The 17243-nt window shown below is 39.6% G+C and overlaps 1 protein-coding gene across 12 annotated transcripts in view; it reads left to right on the top strand.

Annotated features, from left to right (window-relative positions):
* The first annotated feature begins 1389 nt into the window (after positions 1–1389).
* Positions 1390–17243, top strand: part of auts2a (activator of transcription and developmental regulator AUTS2 a) — a 152877-nt gene continuing 137023 nt past the window's right edge. For 3 of the 12 annotated variants that reach the window (XM_077591961.1, XM_077591964.1, XM_077591958.1), the window contains exons 1-2: positions 1392–1568; positions 3910–4639. In XM_077591961.1, coding sequence (XP_077448087.1) covers positions 4361–4639 — 279 coding nt within the window. In that variant the 5' untranslated portion in view covers positions 1392–1568; positions 3910–4360. Of the gene's footprint in view, positions 4640–17243 lie in introns of all 12 variants that reach the window. The other 9 variants (XM_077591962.1, XM_077591965.1, XM_077591963.1 and 6 more) reach the window with 8 other exon arrangements.

Below are 17243 nucleotides of genomic sequence, written 5' to 3'. Positions count from 1 at the left end.
GTTTCTGGCTCAATTCCCGTTCATTTTGGGTCAGTATGTGCAGTATCTGTCTGAAGACTGTAGGTTGCTTTATTTAATTCAATGAATTGATTATACAGTTAAAGTTTTACATAACGTTATTGTTACAGGGTAATGTCAAGACAATATACATGCAGTAACAATCATCTACATATATTTGCATTTTCCTTAGTTACAATTCTCTCCAATCTGCAATATAAAAACATCCATATAGGAAAAGGTGAAAGTAGTGTAGCTTTTTTGAAGCAACTCTGCCTGCTAATGTACACTGTAAAGTCATTGATGTTCAATGGTGAGAAGAGTGATCATTAAAAAGGATTTAAATACCAGCAGGCGTAACTTCACACGTGAAAAGCCCCGGAGTTATCCACGGGTGTCCCTGAGGTGACGGCTTTGCACAAATTTCATGAGGCAAATGATAATTTGACACCTAGGTTTACGCCTAGGGAGAAACGTTTCCTGGGTTATAATTTGATATACACAGCAGTATTCCTAATGTCATTATTTGCTTTATTTTTGATTCCATAGACACTCATTCTTACTTTGTAGACATTATGGCTTTGTGACTGTTGCTCGCAAAAGTCAATCATGTGTCTCGACTTCAGGTTTCATGCTAAAATTCGACTCACATCCATGTTGAGGTCACAAAACGGCTTTTTGTTTAAACATATTTTTCTCCATTGTCAGAGTTTTAGGTCATTTTGACACCTGCTTTGCATCTCAAGGGGGACCAATATTAGTCATGCTGTTATGTCAAACATGACAAACAAACTTGATGTACCCTCTTGCAGTAGCTGAAAGAATAGGTCTAAAACATGCAACAAACTACAATGAAGTTCATGTCTGTTATTTATTGATTTTTTTTGATCCGATACAAGCATATTAATAATTCCATGGCAAACAAAGGCAGCATTAGGATATCACCTTAGAACTAAATCGGCAACACGACCGCCCAGACCTCCTAACAGGAGATGTGTTGTTATAAATAAATGATGAAAGTCTCTTCTTCATAGTTTGTCTGACCACTCACAAAGACTTTCATTTGAATTGCCCGGCGCAACCCAAAAGAAAACATTTACCATCTAATTTCCTCATTACAAATCAATTATACGCACCCCGCTTTTCCTGTTATTGCATTATAATTTCTAACTTTCCATTAGTAGCTCACGTATTTGTCCCCGGCAACAGCCCTACACATTGTTACCCACCCCCTCTCGTACCCAGGCCCCCTCCACTCTTAAACCTCCAGTGTCTCCCTCTAAAAAAAGGGAAGAAAAAAAAGCCCCGTACCAAACGATCCAGCACTATTTGCGGCGAGGAGGAAGCGTGTAGCATGTAAAGCGGCACTGCGGCACCGCCGTATCCCTGCGCCCCGGTTCCCGAGTCTCCGGGATCCTGGAAGTCTGAGCCGGGGAAGAGCGGAGCGTACCTTCCCCATTGCCGGATGTATTTGTCAGCTCCAAAGCTACTCAGGCTTTTTTTTATCATTTGTTTAACAATTGACCGACGGACTGCAACTTATCCGGACGGTCCCTCCCCTACTCGCAAGGGTTTGCATTTCTTGGTTTTGCATGACGTATCTCGGAGGAAAAGAGAGAAAGAGAGAGAGAGAGAGAGGAAAGGCATGCTTTTGTTGCGTGTGTGCGCTTGCTTGTATGTGTTGTAGTGGAAAATCCGCTGCGATGTTGGCTGCTGCTGCTGCACTGCCTAATAGAACCGGAGAGAGAACCTCGGTTGACAGGATCAGGCGGACAAATCAAGAGACTGAGAGCAAAGACAAGTCTTTTTTATTTTTTTTAACTAAAGGAGGAGGGGACAGAAAAGCTAGTTTTCTACTAGATCATTTGGAGCGATCAGATGAGTGTTTGCACGGGGGCAGCAGGTTCAAATGCAATGATGCTGGCTGGGTTTATTGGAGTAAAGGTGCTGTTTAGAACAACACGTCGTGGATATGTTTTGGGATGGTTTTGCGTGCATGGCGTGGACGTTCATTTGAAATGATTTGTTTTGTTTGCCCAATAAAAAAATAAAAATAAAATAAAAAAATAAAAAATAAAAAAACATGTTTGGGTCACTTTACAGCTATAGTAATGAGACACATTACATGCCAACCTGTGTCCAAAGAGACAACGTGAAGTTGAACATGGGGCTTGACTGTGACAAATTGGTTCTGTTGTGTGTGTGTGCGCGACTGTTGATGCATTATAGGTGCAATACCTCTGCACGCTACACCCACTGGTGTGCTTGTTTAAAGTAATGCTTACTAAGGTCTGTATTTTATTACATTGGATCGCTTCCTATGACGTAATGGATTGACACACACACGCACTCCTCCTATATCCGTGAAGATTTAGCGGTATGCAGATTCAGGCCTATAATTTGGTTTATAGCTTTGATGTGTTTAAAGTGCTCCTTGAGTGTCGTTCACAAGATGACTGACAGTGATGCTATGTCATTACTGACACAATTGACACATGATTTACACCCTGGCCAATTCTTTGAAGGGAGTATTTAGCTCCTGATTGGAAATGACACAAAATGTTCATCAAATATGAAAAGTTGTAGAAAAGAAATTGTTGGGGAATGGATCATTTCCCTGTGATTTGCTACTGACCCGATTTCCACTTTGTCAGATGAGGACAGGCAGTATGGAAAATGGAGAAATGCTTTCCACTGTCATTGCAATCCACCAAATCTGAGGATACAAAATATTTTTTTCCAGTTCAGTTTCTTTGCTTCTATAATGTAATACAGTGGTTTCAAATTTAGGATCATGCCAAATGATTTTTTTCTGCCAACTGTTTTTTCAGTTTGTTTTGTTCTTCCCCCAGAGGTTCCATGTGATGGTAGTATATTAGTACAATGTTAAACTTCCCAATTTGATATGCGAAAGAAAAACAAAAACTTGCATATTCTAAAATTAACATATAATAGAGTATATGCAGCTAGGGGATACTATTCAACAATATTAAAAACAAAAACAAAAAAAACCACTGACCTAAGACTTGGCTTGTGTGTAAATATTGTTGGCAAGGCACATTATCATAACAGAACATTCGCTTGAATATTACTTTGTTGGGTCCAGGTCGACACTGTAGATTTAATAAAGGTTGGCATGAAGTATTGAATGTGGTATTGAGCTCAGATGGAGGGAAAATGTCAGAATACATTCTGATAAATGAGATTCTTAGTCATGTGTAATAGAAAAGCCTAAACAGTTTTACATTTATACGATTTTGCATTGTACTTTGCTCCCAAAAAAAACTCATCTCTGTAAAGACTATTACGGTATTTGTGAAACGCAGATACTTTAACTCCATTTACCCACTAACACATAACATTACCACACATATAAATTTGATTTAAGACACCACATTAGGTGACCCTGTACAATTGAATGAGATCCAGTACTGGTACTGGTACATGTAACCAATCAAAACATCATTGACAGCTCCCAATATCACTGAGTTCAGTTTTCATTAGTTCATATCAGCCAGTTTTCCTCTGGTATTCTCATTTTGTAGTGCAAGTGGTCACAAAATTGCGTACGTTTATGTGTTATAAATCAAAAAGAGGTCCAGTCATCGAAAAATCTATGTTGAGGTGAGAAATTTTGTAAAAGAAAATTCTCAGCGAGGTTAGACGAATAGTCTTAAAAGACATAATGATGTCGTATCAGGTTTTATTGCCCGATAGATTAAGGAACCAGACGAGGCCGTAGCGGTCCTCATCAAACATTCATCTTGCATAATGGAGAACGGCACAAACCTACCGTAATAGTCTGCCACACCTTTAGGAAAAACGGCATCGTTAACTGAAAAGTGCAGTTGAACTCTGCTGAGTGATCATGTTGCAAATTGACTGTTTTTTTTGTCCCCCTCTGTCCAACAGGAGGGCCACTTTGCCGTGTTTGCGTAAGAAGAACAGGAAAGATGTCACGTCACATGTCGGACTCGCCTTGGCCGAACTTGGTCCTTCAGCAATTTTTTTTGAAACTTGAGAACCTCATCAAAAATCTGTGGCGGAACCGAAATCCTTTCAACGATTCTGCAGTTTAATCCATGATTTTACGGCACCGTACTAGGATTTGATGGAGTGCCATAGGGGACGGTCACTTTACCTGGAATCTAACTTGCCTCAGTGACTCAATGCAGTTTTGCCTTCCCTGCCTGCAAAAGACTTTATCTGCTGGCTATCACATGGGTGGTGCATCGGATCCACTAAAGCCATATTCACTGGGATATCCTCATCTGGATTTGTGGAGGCAGTGGAGCGTCTAGTAGTATTTGATCCTTGAAGACTTTGCTTTTCATTAAGAGGAGGTATTCTCTGGAGCTTTCCAATGAAGAACATGGATGGCCCTCAATCTAGTGCCCTGCGCAAGAAGAAAAAGTCCAGGTCGGAGAGAAATCGGGAGAGGAGATCAAATGGGATAAGCGACAATCATGTTAAGGGCTCCGTCTTTCACTTCTCATCTGACTCGGAGCGGGAAGGCAACAGGGAGCCCTCCTCGTCCCGCCCGAGACCCCCGCGCAGAAAACGCAAGGAGTCGACTTCTGCGGAGGAAGACATCATTGATGGCTTTTCTATCACGGGCTACGTGACCTTGGAGGCTTTGGAGGTGAGTTCTCTCTTGATTATATTTCGCACCGTATCAATCTGACGTTTCAACTCCCACCCGCACTCTCTGGGGATGGTGAGATGGTCTTGGCTTTAAATCGGGGGTGTCCAATGCATGGCCCGTGGGCTCATTACGGCACACGGTAAAGATAAACGGGGACAAAAAAAACTGGGAACATTTACGGTCAAATGTCAGCAGCTGTGGTTACTGGGATTTTTGCGATTAAAAAAGGGAAAACCCTGAACGATTAATTTAAAAACAAACCACCAAGAAAAAAAAGTATCCGCACAGCACTTTATCCAGCCATTCTGCAATTGCTCTGCCAATAATACCTTTGCCGATGTCGGTAATAAAAAATAAAGTGTTGTGACTAGTTTGAGCGGTTCCAAGATGCGTTTCGCTGTAACATCCAAAGTGTTTGGACTTGTGTGAATTAGTGCGCCCACACTAAGAGGGGAAAAAAGCTTTTCCGTGTCTGCACTCAGCTACAAAACTCCGCTAGGAGTAGCTTACCCACCACGTTTTTTCTGTGTGGTAACGGCCGCGGGGTTTGAACACTTGGGCACGGATGCGGTTCAGAAAGATTGTGCCATGCGTGTGCTGCGGGGAGAGGTGTGATGTGGCCGAGAAGATGTAAATTAGCCGCATAAACCAAGTGATTGTGCATCTCTAGAAGCCGTATCTTATAATATTGTTAGTTAGTCAATTTGATGTGCAATTAAAAATGAGTACGTCAATTGGATATGCTGTTCCGGCCCGCCAACCAAAATGAGTTTGACACCCCTGCTTTAAAGGTAACGTTTGCTCCAGAGATGCCTGCCAGCGTCTCTGTTGTTTGTTTAGCATTGGATTCATTTTTACAAGATTTTCCATTAAAGTGGGACTCCACGTGAAGGATATTCAGTTGCGCTTGTAGCGGCGGTTGTGTATTTATTCGCTCAAGAGTGTAAAAAGCTTTTTGATCAATGGTAACTACAAGTTTAATCGAAATGGCAATGATTTATTGTCACCTGGCTTCTCCTTTGATTGACACAGACTGCCTTTGACCATCATGGCTGTATAGAAATGTACTAGAATATTACAGTGTGTATATAAATGGATTTTTAATGTTTTACGACAAGCTCGCATAGATACTCATGCCTAACTCTGTTCCCTAAGCTAGTTATGTTTCAAATACAAAAACAGATTCAATCAATAATGGGATTATTATGACAGTTATGAGATGCCGTAGTGCCAAATCGGATTTATTAGAGCCAACATTTCAAATAGTGCCTCCCATTATGACTAAACGCATCTGTCATGGTTCTCAACTCAAAAAGAATAATGAGAACAAGACTCTTGAATACAGTGGGGCGCAAATCTCTGCCAAGGTTAAATTGTTAGGAAAGCAATGCATAAGTGATTGTTGGAGTGCTGCATAAGTTTGCTTGGCAGGATACGTAACAACGTGTAAATTGCTTTCATTGAGAAGATTCTCGTTTGTCTTTTAGTGGCTCCTTTTTTTTTAAACATCTGGAACATTTGCACATAATACACAGGTTGCTGGTTTATTTGGAATCGCTTTTATGAGACGTAAAGACTCCTCAAAAGTGAATTCACGAAGTTAGGTTTGCAGGAATAACGCACTCTGACTTGCAATATTGTGTTTGATTGGTGTGACCAAATCTCTGGGGTTTCTTTGTTCGCATTTATTTGTCCTCACTGTATCGTTATGATAGTCAGAGTACGATTTTTTTTCACAGCTCCAGAGCCTTTTAAAATTTTCCTTTCATGTTATAGACTCTTGTCCTTTCTTTCACTTGCTTTTATATGATCTTTTTTCTTAAATTCTTTCTCGCAATGTTGACCTTTTTAGTCTTTCAGTACTTTAGTTCATGGTTTAATGTCAGACATACAGTCAAGTGTGGTTGGTGAATAATGTTTTAGTTTAAAAGGGCAAATGGAGTATTATTACTCGGTAGGAAAATACCCCAAAATGTTTGCTTTTATTCATTGCCATCCGTCTAGTGAGATGTCGATTTCCGGTCGTTGTAAAAGCAAAAAATATTTCTAATTTCTCACAGGCATAATAAAGCACATATGTATCAGATTAGTATTTTCCCAATATCTAACAAAATTGTCGCAGCCAAGAATGAACTTGAATGGAGCCAAAATGTCTAAGTACAGTTAGCATCACTAACAGATGCATTTAATTGCTGACATTTTTATTATTATGTCAGTACAAATGTTTTTTTTTTCTCCCAATTTCCTTCTAGAATCTTTAATGAGTTTTAAGACGCAACATGCAGTCCTTTTCACACTATAAAACGCACACACAAAATCCTACAAAAAACAAACAAACATGTATTTGTTCACTGCACTACAAATATCTGTATTATGGGATATTTACACCAAAAGACAAGCGACTCTTTTACCCTGTAAAAATCCATACTCTATAATCGGCACTTGACTATAAAATGCATGATTCAAACAATAGGAAAAAGTAGTGTTTTATAGTAAAAAAAATGATGGTACTCGTTTAATGTTTACTATCTAAAATTATGTGATCTAAGTGATAGTTTGTGTTTATTGCTCTAAAGTTGAAAACTAATTGTCGTAACAGTTTAACATTGGCTAATTTTGCTGGTGTCTTATTATATGCATAAAGGACGGTAATGAATAATTCATTTATTTCAAAACCCCAGCCACGGTTGATTAAGCGGGGGAATTAATCAATCACTAACTGTTTTTATATTTAGTTCATAGGTTAATCAAGTCTAAAAAAATGATAGTGACAACTCTTACTTTGTAAAACTGCTCATAGGAATCAATCCTACTTTCCTCTTGTCCATATCAGGCTTAATTAGTTTGAGCAAAATGAAATACCATAACGATTGTTCTTGTCAATATTTTTCATTCTGTTTTCCTGTCTAGCCAACAGCCATTTTATGTGCGGTACCGGTTTTGCAACAATGTCAAAGCCACACTCAACATATTTCATCACTTGCAGCGTCATGGTCGTTTTAACCAAATTCATTGCGCTACATGTTTGAAGGACACCGTGGTAATAGGTTCATTGATATGTTTTGAGACCTTCAGCTGGCAAATATTAGCTTGCTCATCAATAACTATTGACATTTAATGCAAAGCGGGAGATCCGGCTCAGCATCAACCGCTGCAATTATCTCAACGAAGGGATTTTCCTGTCCTACGTCTTAATGAAAAGGATGAATTGCAGTTAAGCGGAACGCTATTCCGTTCTCTAATGGTAGCCGTATTATAATTCCGTTGGCAACATTTCAAAACAAAGCATTTCAGAAACAATTGATTTTCTCTAAGAAACCTGCCTGAGGGAGAACTTGGAAGTGTAGGCAGAGACGAGCGCATTGATTGATGCTTCAGTACAAGAAAGAAAGTCATGTGATATCAAATGTATTTACAAATTGTTTTACAAGGACGCCTTTTCTCCATGCTTTTGTCACACACTCACTTACGTCGTCTATGGATAACTTTTAACGCTTTATCCTAAGTGCTCTTGGCAAGATTATTGACAAGACTTTTCATTTATTGGACATAACACTATCACACCTTTTGGTCTAACGCTTTGAGACACAATTTTCCTTAAATCATATGATCAAAGCCACCAATACAATCAATTACAGATTCTAATTTATGTGTTGACTCAAAAAAAAGTCCAAAACTTCTGGATTGTCTGCATGCAAATCCTGTACTCATAAATTAATTTGTGAATGATGACGATTGCTGTAAATGGATTTAGTCCCAGTACAGTTAAAGTTAAAGAAAAAATAATAATTATAAAAAGGAAATTGCTGCTAGGACATATTCTAGTTTTTCCGTTTTTGCGGTCTAACTGATGCCGGCAAGTTCAGCAAAAAAACACACAACAAACCCCACAAGATGCTTACCATCAGTTATTTTTATTTTTTTACGAGGAATATTACGGACAATATGGATGTAAAGAGCCTCCGGACTAACCACTTGGCCTTATCACACGAAAAGAAGACTCTGTGATAAGATATTGGGTTTCACAATAGCCCGCTGTGTTTACTCCAGATTTTTGCAGTTTTCCTGGAGCGTGTGCCATCATAACCCAGGGCTGCCAATTACACCGAACAAATTTGTAAGCGCCACTAAAGCCCCTCTTACGGCCTCCGCCAGCTTTAAAATACCAACTGATCCCATGGCGGAAAGTGATGGATTTAGGAGAAAACCTGGGTGTTGTAGGCCTCAACTGTTTTATTATGTGGAAGATATGTTACGACGGTGAGTCTGAGTTTGATTATCCTGCAGACACCTCATTCAACTGCTGTGTAGGATCCCATCTTTAACTCCTTGGCCCTCTCAGTGGAACGATGTAGCAGCTTCCTCAATAATATTGATTTCTCAGAGCTCTGCAAAGGACGTTTTACTATTTTGTAATACATCTGGTCTTATTTTCCTTAAGGAGTGACTGGACTCAGAAAGCGATTTAGCACACCCGGTCTTCATCTGGGTTTCCAGTCAGATGTTAAACAATATAGTGCCGATTTTTCACAAATTCTCAGACAGGTTTTGATTTACCATATTTTCACGACTATAAGCCGCACTTAAAAGTCTTAAATTTTCTCCAAAATAGACAGGACGTCTTATAATCCAGTGTGATTTATATATGGAAAAAAATAAAAATGTATCATTCATTGAGGGTGCGCCTTATAATACGGTGCACCTTATAATGCAGTGCGCCTTATAGTCGTGAAAATACGGTAAGTCTGGTGGCTAATAAGAGGTCATTGGAAAGACTTTGCCGGCAGTATCACTGAATGATGAGTTTATATTCCACTGCCGCACTGGTGATTTTTTTTTCTCCCGCCTGGCACCTGGAGAAAAAGCTACATTTAAACTGATAAATCCTCCAGGTGATTCCAACTCCAGTGTTGTTTTAAACTATTAATCTTTGCACGCCACTCTGCCTCATCTCTATTTGATTTACCAGCCAAACCTGCCCGTAGCCTCAAGCACAGCGTTTTAGTTATATTTGCCGACTTGTCTTCCTACCATTCTGTCAAAGCAGATTCGTCTTTTGCAACTCAAGGCTATACATAATTCATTTCACCCTGTCAGCGCTGATTATGGAAACTCTCAACCGAACGCGATATTTCCAACATTTACCAGACTGCCGTACATTTGTGTGTGTTTATAATTCGTGTTTCTGGGGACAAAAGCAAGAGCTTTGTGTTGTTTTGGCACTTGACCTTAGCACAGGCAGCTGGCACAGCTCCATGGGCACTGAAAGTAAGTTAATGCTGACACAGCAGCCCGTGAAAGAAAAGAGGAGAGCATAAAAAGTAGACTTGCCCATTACTTATCTTGTTGTCTCCATTTGCTGCTGTCCACAAAAATTCCCATTACTGTTAGTCTTCTACAAAAAGTTACTGTCATCTACGGAATAAGGGAAACTAGATGAATATTTTAGTGCTTGTGTTCCGCGTGTTTGCAACTTTTGTGGGTGTTATTCCATTTGAAGTCCAAAGTGAACAAAATATTGATTTGAAAAATGGAATGTTCTTGCTTGAAATTCAATTATAGATAAAATAATACATACAATTTTGCTCTCATTTTCAAGTGTGAGTCGGTTTTAAATTGGATCCGCCATACAGCCCTATTGGTCTTTTCTTAATGGAAATGGAGGTGGGAAATAAATTAAGTGAATGTCAGGCTGATATTTTCCACTCCTTACTGAATACATCTGTTACCAACAGTAATTGATATTGATGCTTGCGGCAGAAAGTGGCCCTAAATCAAAGCTTGACGTTTTCTTCTGTAGTAGATCCACACTAGGCGAGTTATAATTGAAAAAGACCCCTACCATCTTTAATAATATAATGCCTTACAGTGGGTTCGCCCTGACAGGATGGATGGATTGATTGATTGACGAAGGGCTTCTGCTGTAAACCCCCAAACCCTCGCAACTGTTATCATTAAATCTGGAGTTTATTAAGAGTTTAGATTTGCTCCCTGGGAGATTGGTAGGTTTTTATGGATCTATATTACGTATGTTCCTTTGTCATATTTTTGATGTTTGATGTTAAGATTAGAGGAATTCATTCATCTGTTTTCTATTTCTATTGATTAAGGTTATGTGGTAGCTGGATCTTACGCCTGATGTAGTAAATGACTTTTTAAAGCACATTTCAAGCATTTTACAAAGTAACACTTAAATATACCCTAATCTTGTTGCCTGCTATTCGAAGGATTGATGCTCTATATTTAAGTAATCTTGAGTAATTGTGGCTCAAAGTGATTGTGTGTTTAGATAAAGACATTTTCCATGCACTACTCAGCTGTATTTGAGCACCTGCAACATTTTTCATGTGCAACGCTCCCATTTTTTATTGTAGCTGGTTCAGTTCCGCTGGAAGAAAAGCAGTGTTCTCACACTAATAGGCTGAGGTTAATTAAATCACCTCTTTGTCAGCCCTTAGGTGCTAATCTGCTCCAATTGGAACGGCTTGTTTTAAATCAGGAAGAAATGCGACCCCCGAGCACCAAATTACACCAGCCTTCCCGAATGTGATCGCGACATCGCAAACTCATTTACTCTTTGTCGCCCGATGCTCGTACATTAGCAGATGCAACAGTCTCTATTAAGTAAAAGTACGGATTCAGGAAGTTAATTTGCATTTCGGTTTAGTAGCTGGAATAGCATAGGATATGACTTTATTGTCATTGTGACAGGAACAATGGATATTAGGTGTCTTACAGTTAGAATAAGGAAAATTCTGTCATATTATTCTAAAATGGCCCATATAATGGAATTCGCTCTGAAGTTATTGTTGGTGATGACCAAGTTTGTTTGTAGTTACGCATTAACTGGTTGACATATGGTTGGCCTGTAATGATGTCACTCGCATGTTTTGAACTGGTCAGCCTCTGCAAATTGTTCAACTTGCCAATTTTGACATCGTTTTTCTTCATCTTCCACATGACCCCCATTGGGAATATAGCAATAATGAGTTCTCGTCATGAAAATTAGGTCAGGTGGTTAAAAAATAGAAGTAGCAAACCACTACAAACCATTGTCTTCTTAGATGATCACTGTACTTGACTCATATTATGACACATGCAATAGTCAAAACACTTTCTTTTCCTTGCATAAACGTCTAGACTGAAGATTTGCTCAGGTAGAAACAAGACTTTAATGAAGGAGCCGTTTTAATGACCTTTTCATTAAAATGCACGGCGTTTAAAAGCAACGCCAACATTGTCGCGCCCTTGTACGTGGATTTTTTAAAATTTATTTTTATCTATAATTCCAAACCTTGCGCACTCAGCTCTAGAGGAACAATAGCTGCTTATCATTCAGTACACAGGCACTCAAGGCTAGTCGGAGCCCAGTCATCAGTTCTGAGTCATTTTGTTTTTATGCATCTTTCTTGACATTTCAAAAGTCCTCCCATCAGGTATTGTACAAACAAGCCACTAGGAGTAAAGGGCATATTTATTGGCGGCCCCGTCACCATTAAGAGCTCATAATCCTTGAGTAGCCATTTCTTTTTATGATAAGCCGTTACTTGGCTGCTGTGTTTTTTTTGGGGAGATCCTGCATGAATATGCAGATGCTTTTATTTGAGTGAGATCATCTGGTTATATATATTGATCATCTGTAGGTAGCCTATAAGGAAAAATGCATTTCATGGCAGATCTTGACTCTCTTATAGTCTTAGTGACCCAAATATTCTTATGATATGCTGGTCTTGACTTTATCAAAAATCTTTCCAATAGAATGGGTAGCGCAAATAAATGTTCTGTCTTCTATTTTTCATATTTTGATAACCAAGCTAGACAGGATTGGATTATAAAGTGGATGTTTCCATCATAGTGTAGCTCCTTCATTTTTTCCCACCTTACTTCTAGTACTAAGCATTTTATTCTGAAGCTACGGAAAAAGGTCATTGTGTTATGATGAAAACAACTCAGCAGTACGAGTCTTGTTTTTCCTCATCACTCCAAGCTGTGTTAGTCTTTTAATGGCAGCTCCTTTGCCTCATGGGCTTGTTTTAATGGCTGCAAACCACACATCCATCTCCTCCTACATGTCACCTTCAAATAGACTGGGAGATGGCAGGAGAACGCGGGCTAGAGGCGGAGGAGATGTGTACTCGCTTTTACGTGTGTGGCAACCAGAGGCAGAGTGCGTCGTTTTTTTTTCCATGGAATCTTTCACCCCTGGCAGTCACAACAGAGTGTTTTGTCTTCCTCTTCATTCTACTTGGAGACACTAAGTCACAAAGAGCAGAGACGTATAAATAATGCACTTCACACCCGTGAGCTATGTGGCACATTGGTTCTTTCTTTTGCCTCATAAGCTACTATTTATTCAGTATATTTGTATATACTGTCCACCTGCGTTTAAAATCTGCATTTAAAAAAAACTCATTACATTTGTAAAAAGATGTTTAATGCTAATTAATTCCATCATCTACCACCTCTAATATAAACCTGCATATCAATTGATTGAATACACATGCAATACACCGTTTTCCTTATATCTAAAAAAATACCTGAATGCTGTTTTTCAGCACACAAAACCCTTTTGGGGCACAACAACTGAGAATATTTTTGGGCATCACCTTATTCTTACGGCTTACACTCAATTTTCTTCGCCCTATCTCTTTCACAGGTCATTCTTAATCGATAGTGTTATCAAATTCAGAAAGTGCCATAATTGACATCCAGTGTAAATTATTAAAGGAGACAAGATTGAATCTGCAAAAATGTTGTGCTCGCATAGACTTTACGTCGGCAAAAGTTGATGCCATAGAAACCAAACAGCTTCTGATTCATCTTAGAGAAAAAGAAGCGACAAAATGATGTCCTGTAATAGTATAATCTATAATTTAATGTTAATCATATTTTGATTTTAACCTTGCAGTAGTTCAATTTTAATCTCGGTATGTTCATATTATTTTTTCTCTCTGAATATTACATTGTATGACCTTGCAATTTCCAGTAGAAAACTAAAAATACTTCAACTGTCAATTTTAGCTTTTTGTGACAATTTGTTTTCTCTCTCATTCACACGTTAACTAGTAGTTCGATAGCATTATCCAATGTAATTGTAGATACTATGTCTCTATTTGCATTTTTGATCCTAGCCGCCGTCCATGTTTGCATTCATTAAAAGCCCCTCTGGAGAATTGTAACGTCAACAAGGCTTTAATATATTCAGCAGTGTCGGAGAGATTGCCACATGATGACTTGCCGAGTTCAAATCAATCTGACTGCCAGTTGCTCAGCTGACAGCTTTATTGTGGGAAGAGAGCCGTGTTTCAAATGTTCTTAGATAACAATGACAGGAACAAGTCAGAGGAAATATGGCCTGCGATGGCAGCGTGAGAGGAAGTGGAAAGCCAAGGCACTCTAGTTAGCCCGTTTTTTGTTTTTTTCATCCTACTTTTCATGCTCAAACAAGGGGAAATTAATGATATAGCTCTTGTTATTCTACAACTAACACTGGAAAAGCAGCTCTCTGAATATTTCAAAGTCTTGTCTTGTTGTTCTGAACTGAATAATGTGTCCCCGAGGAGCTGCATTTGTTGATGTCATGTTCTTCTAGTGGTGTATTATATGACGCTGAACATGAAGGCGACTCACGAGCTGTCAACTAAACTTTGTGTTGTTTTATCAAAGCCTTGCAAGGGCGTCTAGTTTTGGGTGCTTCACCCCCTTGGACAGGAACACTGTTTTGCACTTGTACGATGTACTGGACAGTATAAGTAGTACCGGTACTGGGAAAATATAAGCAGAACCTTCGGTTCCATGTGCTCTACATCCTTTCTCAGGCTTCATCTTGCTTTGGTGGGGTTTCGTAAATGTAGCAAGCGAACGCAGGGCCTCTGGCTGGCTTTCATTGTTCTGTGGAGGCGGCGTGTTTGTGTTTATTTTGGCAGACTGCTCATTGCTAGAGGCTGATGGGACCTGACAGTCTCGATTTGTAGGAGGATCCTCTATTTGTCTTCATCAGTGATGGAGCCAACTTGATGAGACTAGAAGTACTGATTAATTAGAGACATTGTACAATCTAATAGCTTTGCAAGCCGCGTATTTGCTCTCAAACCACATCTAACCAAATTAAAAAGTACAGTGCCATTATGTTTGTTGTAAGTTGAATCACTTAACCCGCTATTCACATTGTTTTGGGACGTTAATGGAATGGTTGTTTGGATGTATGCCCTATTGTGTGCACGATTGGTATTGTTTTCTTTTGGCATGAATAGCATTAGCGTTTGGATGGTGAATGGATGCCCTTTTTGGGAATTGCTCTCGGTCTAAAAAACGAGAGGAAAATAGTATGGTGAAAGTGCAATCAAGGGGTTTTTTTTTGGTCTAGGTGTCAATGGAGGCCAAAATCATTCGCTTTGTGGCAATAATGTATTCAGCTGATCAATAAACACATGGAGTCTCATTCACATTGTGAGGATGATAACATTCTGACATTGGCATTTAACAGATGTACCCAGGCCAAGCATTGTAAGTCTTATTCATGTGTGGACACACGCTTGAAAGCTTATTGGCGGACCTGGACAATTCATGGTGACTAATAAGAAACAGGCTTCTTGAATGCAACCGCCACCCTGTTCTCTGAATATGAATAGTTTCCATTAAAATCTCCACTATTGTGTTTGTCGGCTTTGCTCGGCGAACCCTCATTGCTTGGGTTCAAGTGGTTTTACCGGCCCGATGTGCTGTAAATTGCACTTGGTTCCTAGACAAACACAGGTAATGAGCTAGAAAGCAGGGACATTGGCCCTTTAATCGCCAATCTCCCATACTACCTTTTGCGAGAGCTTTCAATGAATGCTGAAGTTAACGATGGATCCACATAATGACGAATCCCTCAGTGAACTTTTTGGGTGCTTAGTATTTTAACCTGTAGTCAGCAGGTTGCTGCTTCTGTGTCTGCAAATCAGTTTTTTTTCTGAGGTCTTTCTCATTATCTCATCACTGTGTGTGGATATAAGTTCTCCTTTTTCCCTTTTACATTTGTCCAGGCTTCGTTACGGGTGTTTGTCAATGTCCTGTCCATATCCCAGTTCTGCCACGTCCATATTGAAGTAAGTTTGGTTGGATACTTTTTGTACTTTAGTCAGCTGGGGTTGTAGTCCTTGATCTCTTGCAATTGGGTCTACCAGTTAATTTGATTTGGACATGTCTCGGACATTTCCTCTTTCTCTCTCGGGGTCCTTTTGGACACATTCATTCAGATCCGTTATGTGTGGTTGAGCAGATGAGGAGGTATGTGTGTGTGTTTCTCAAATGATATTCATTGTTCCAGTCAAGGCGCTAGTGTATGGTGTTTCCGTGTAGACAAACACAGAAAGTTGGAACTTGTGCCAGGCGCTAAAAAGCTGCAGAGCTCCGCCTCAGTCAAAGACGAGAGGAAGCGCGTGTGTTTTCATAGAGCAGTGTGCATCCTGTTATGTCTGACACATCGGGACAATGATTTGACGTCCTTTCTCCCCCACGCCGCGTGGAGCGATTTAAGCTTTCAAGTGTTTTGTGTTCCAAGAAGCCTTTTTGTCACATTTGTCGCCATTCCTGTGTTCCACGCTTTCATGGCGCTTTAACCGGCTTTGATCGTCACATGACAGCCTCACAGAGCCTGTCTGCGTGCCGCTTGAAAGGCTCCATCATTCGTCTGCCCGCAACACCCTGACAGGGACCGACTGGCTGCATACAAAGCAGTCAGTCAGGGGATATTTTAGGATGCTCGTGTTTATTTGCAAATCAATTTCTTGGCGATTATTTTCTGCATGGTGTCTAGACTCTGACTGCCAATGTTGGAAAAGACAGCCTTGGGAAATCCTCAAGTCTGGATTGATTTATTTTTGCAGGTTTTTAAGATTGCAGGTTGTTTATCGGGCACATGTTGTCCCAGCTAAAAAAGAAACCTAGATACATGCGTTTTTCTGTTGCAATGTTTGGTCAACTGGGGCTTTGTGGGTATTTCACAAATGGATTAGTGTAGCTTCCTAAACCTTGCTGGTTTAGCTTGTGTTGTGATGTATGTACTGGCCGAATGACATTTTTAGCTACCAACACTTTACTGGTAACCCATAGACTGCTCTAAGATGTCTAATTCGTCTCCCTCATAAAGGAAACAAAACTGTGATACAGACAAAAAGACATGTTATCCTTCAAGCACTTTTGGTCTAACAGTATTGCTTGCTCAAAGGTTGAACAAAAATATTTCTAAAAGTCGCTACTAGAAGGACAAAAAGATGACTCAACTGAAAGCCAATTACTGGCGTTTCTCTATTGGCACGGTTTACTAAGGGCTGCTGAAGTCCGCAAAAACGACAAAACCTGTCATGGTAGCATCGATTTAGCTGAGAAAAGGACACACTAGCTGGGAATTTCATTCAGTTTAATTCGATTCTGCTTCTGTGAAATGGCCAGCAATAGCAAGCTTTAATCCTTCCTCTTCTTTCTCAAGGGAATCTTTCTGGAGTATGTTGTATCTTTTGGCAGTTAGTATATTAATAGAAAGAAAGATATGTGAGCAACATCTTTCAATCAATATGAAACAGTGCGTCATGTAACATGTTAAATTCCACCTTATGAT

The sequence above is a fragment of the Stigmatopora argus genome, chromosome 22 (genome assembly GCF_051989625.1).
Source record: "Stigmatopora argus isolate UIUO_Sarg chromosome 22, RoL_Sarg_1.0, whole genome shotgun sequence".
Classification (NCBI taxonomy): domain Eukaryota; kingdom Metazoa; phylum Chordata; class Actinopteri; order Syngnathiformes; family Syngnathidae; genus Stigmatopora; species Stigmatopora argus.
This window is presented reverse-complemented; position numbering and strand designations above follow the sequence as displayed.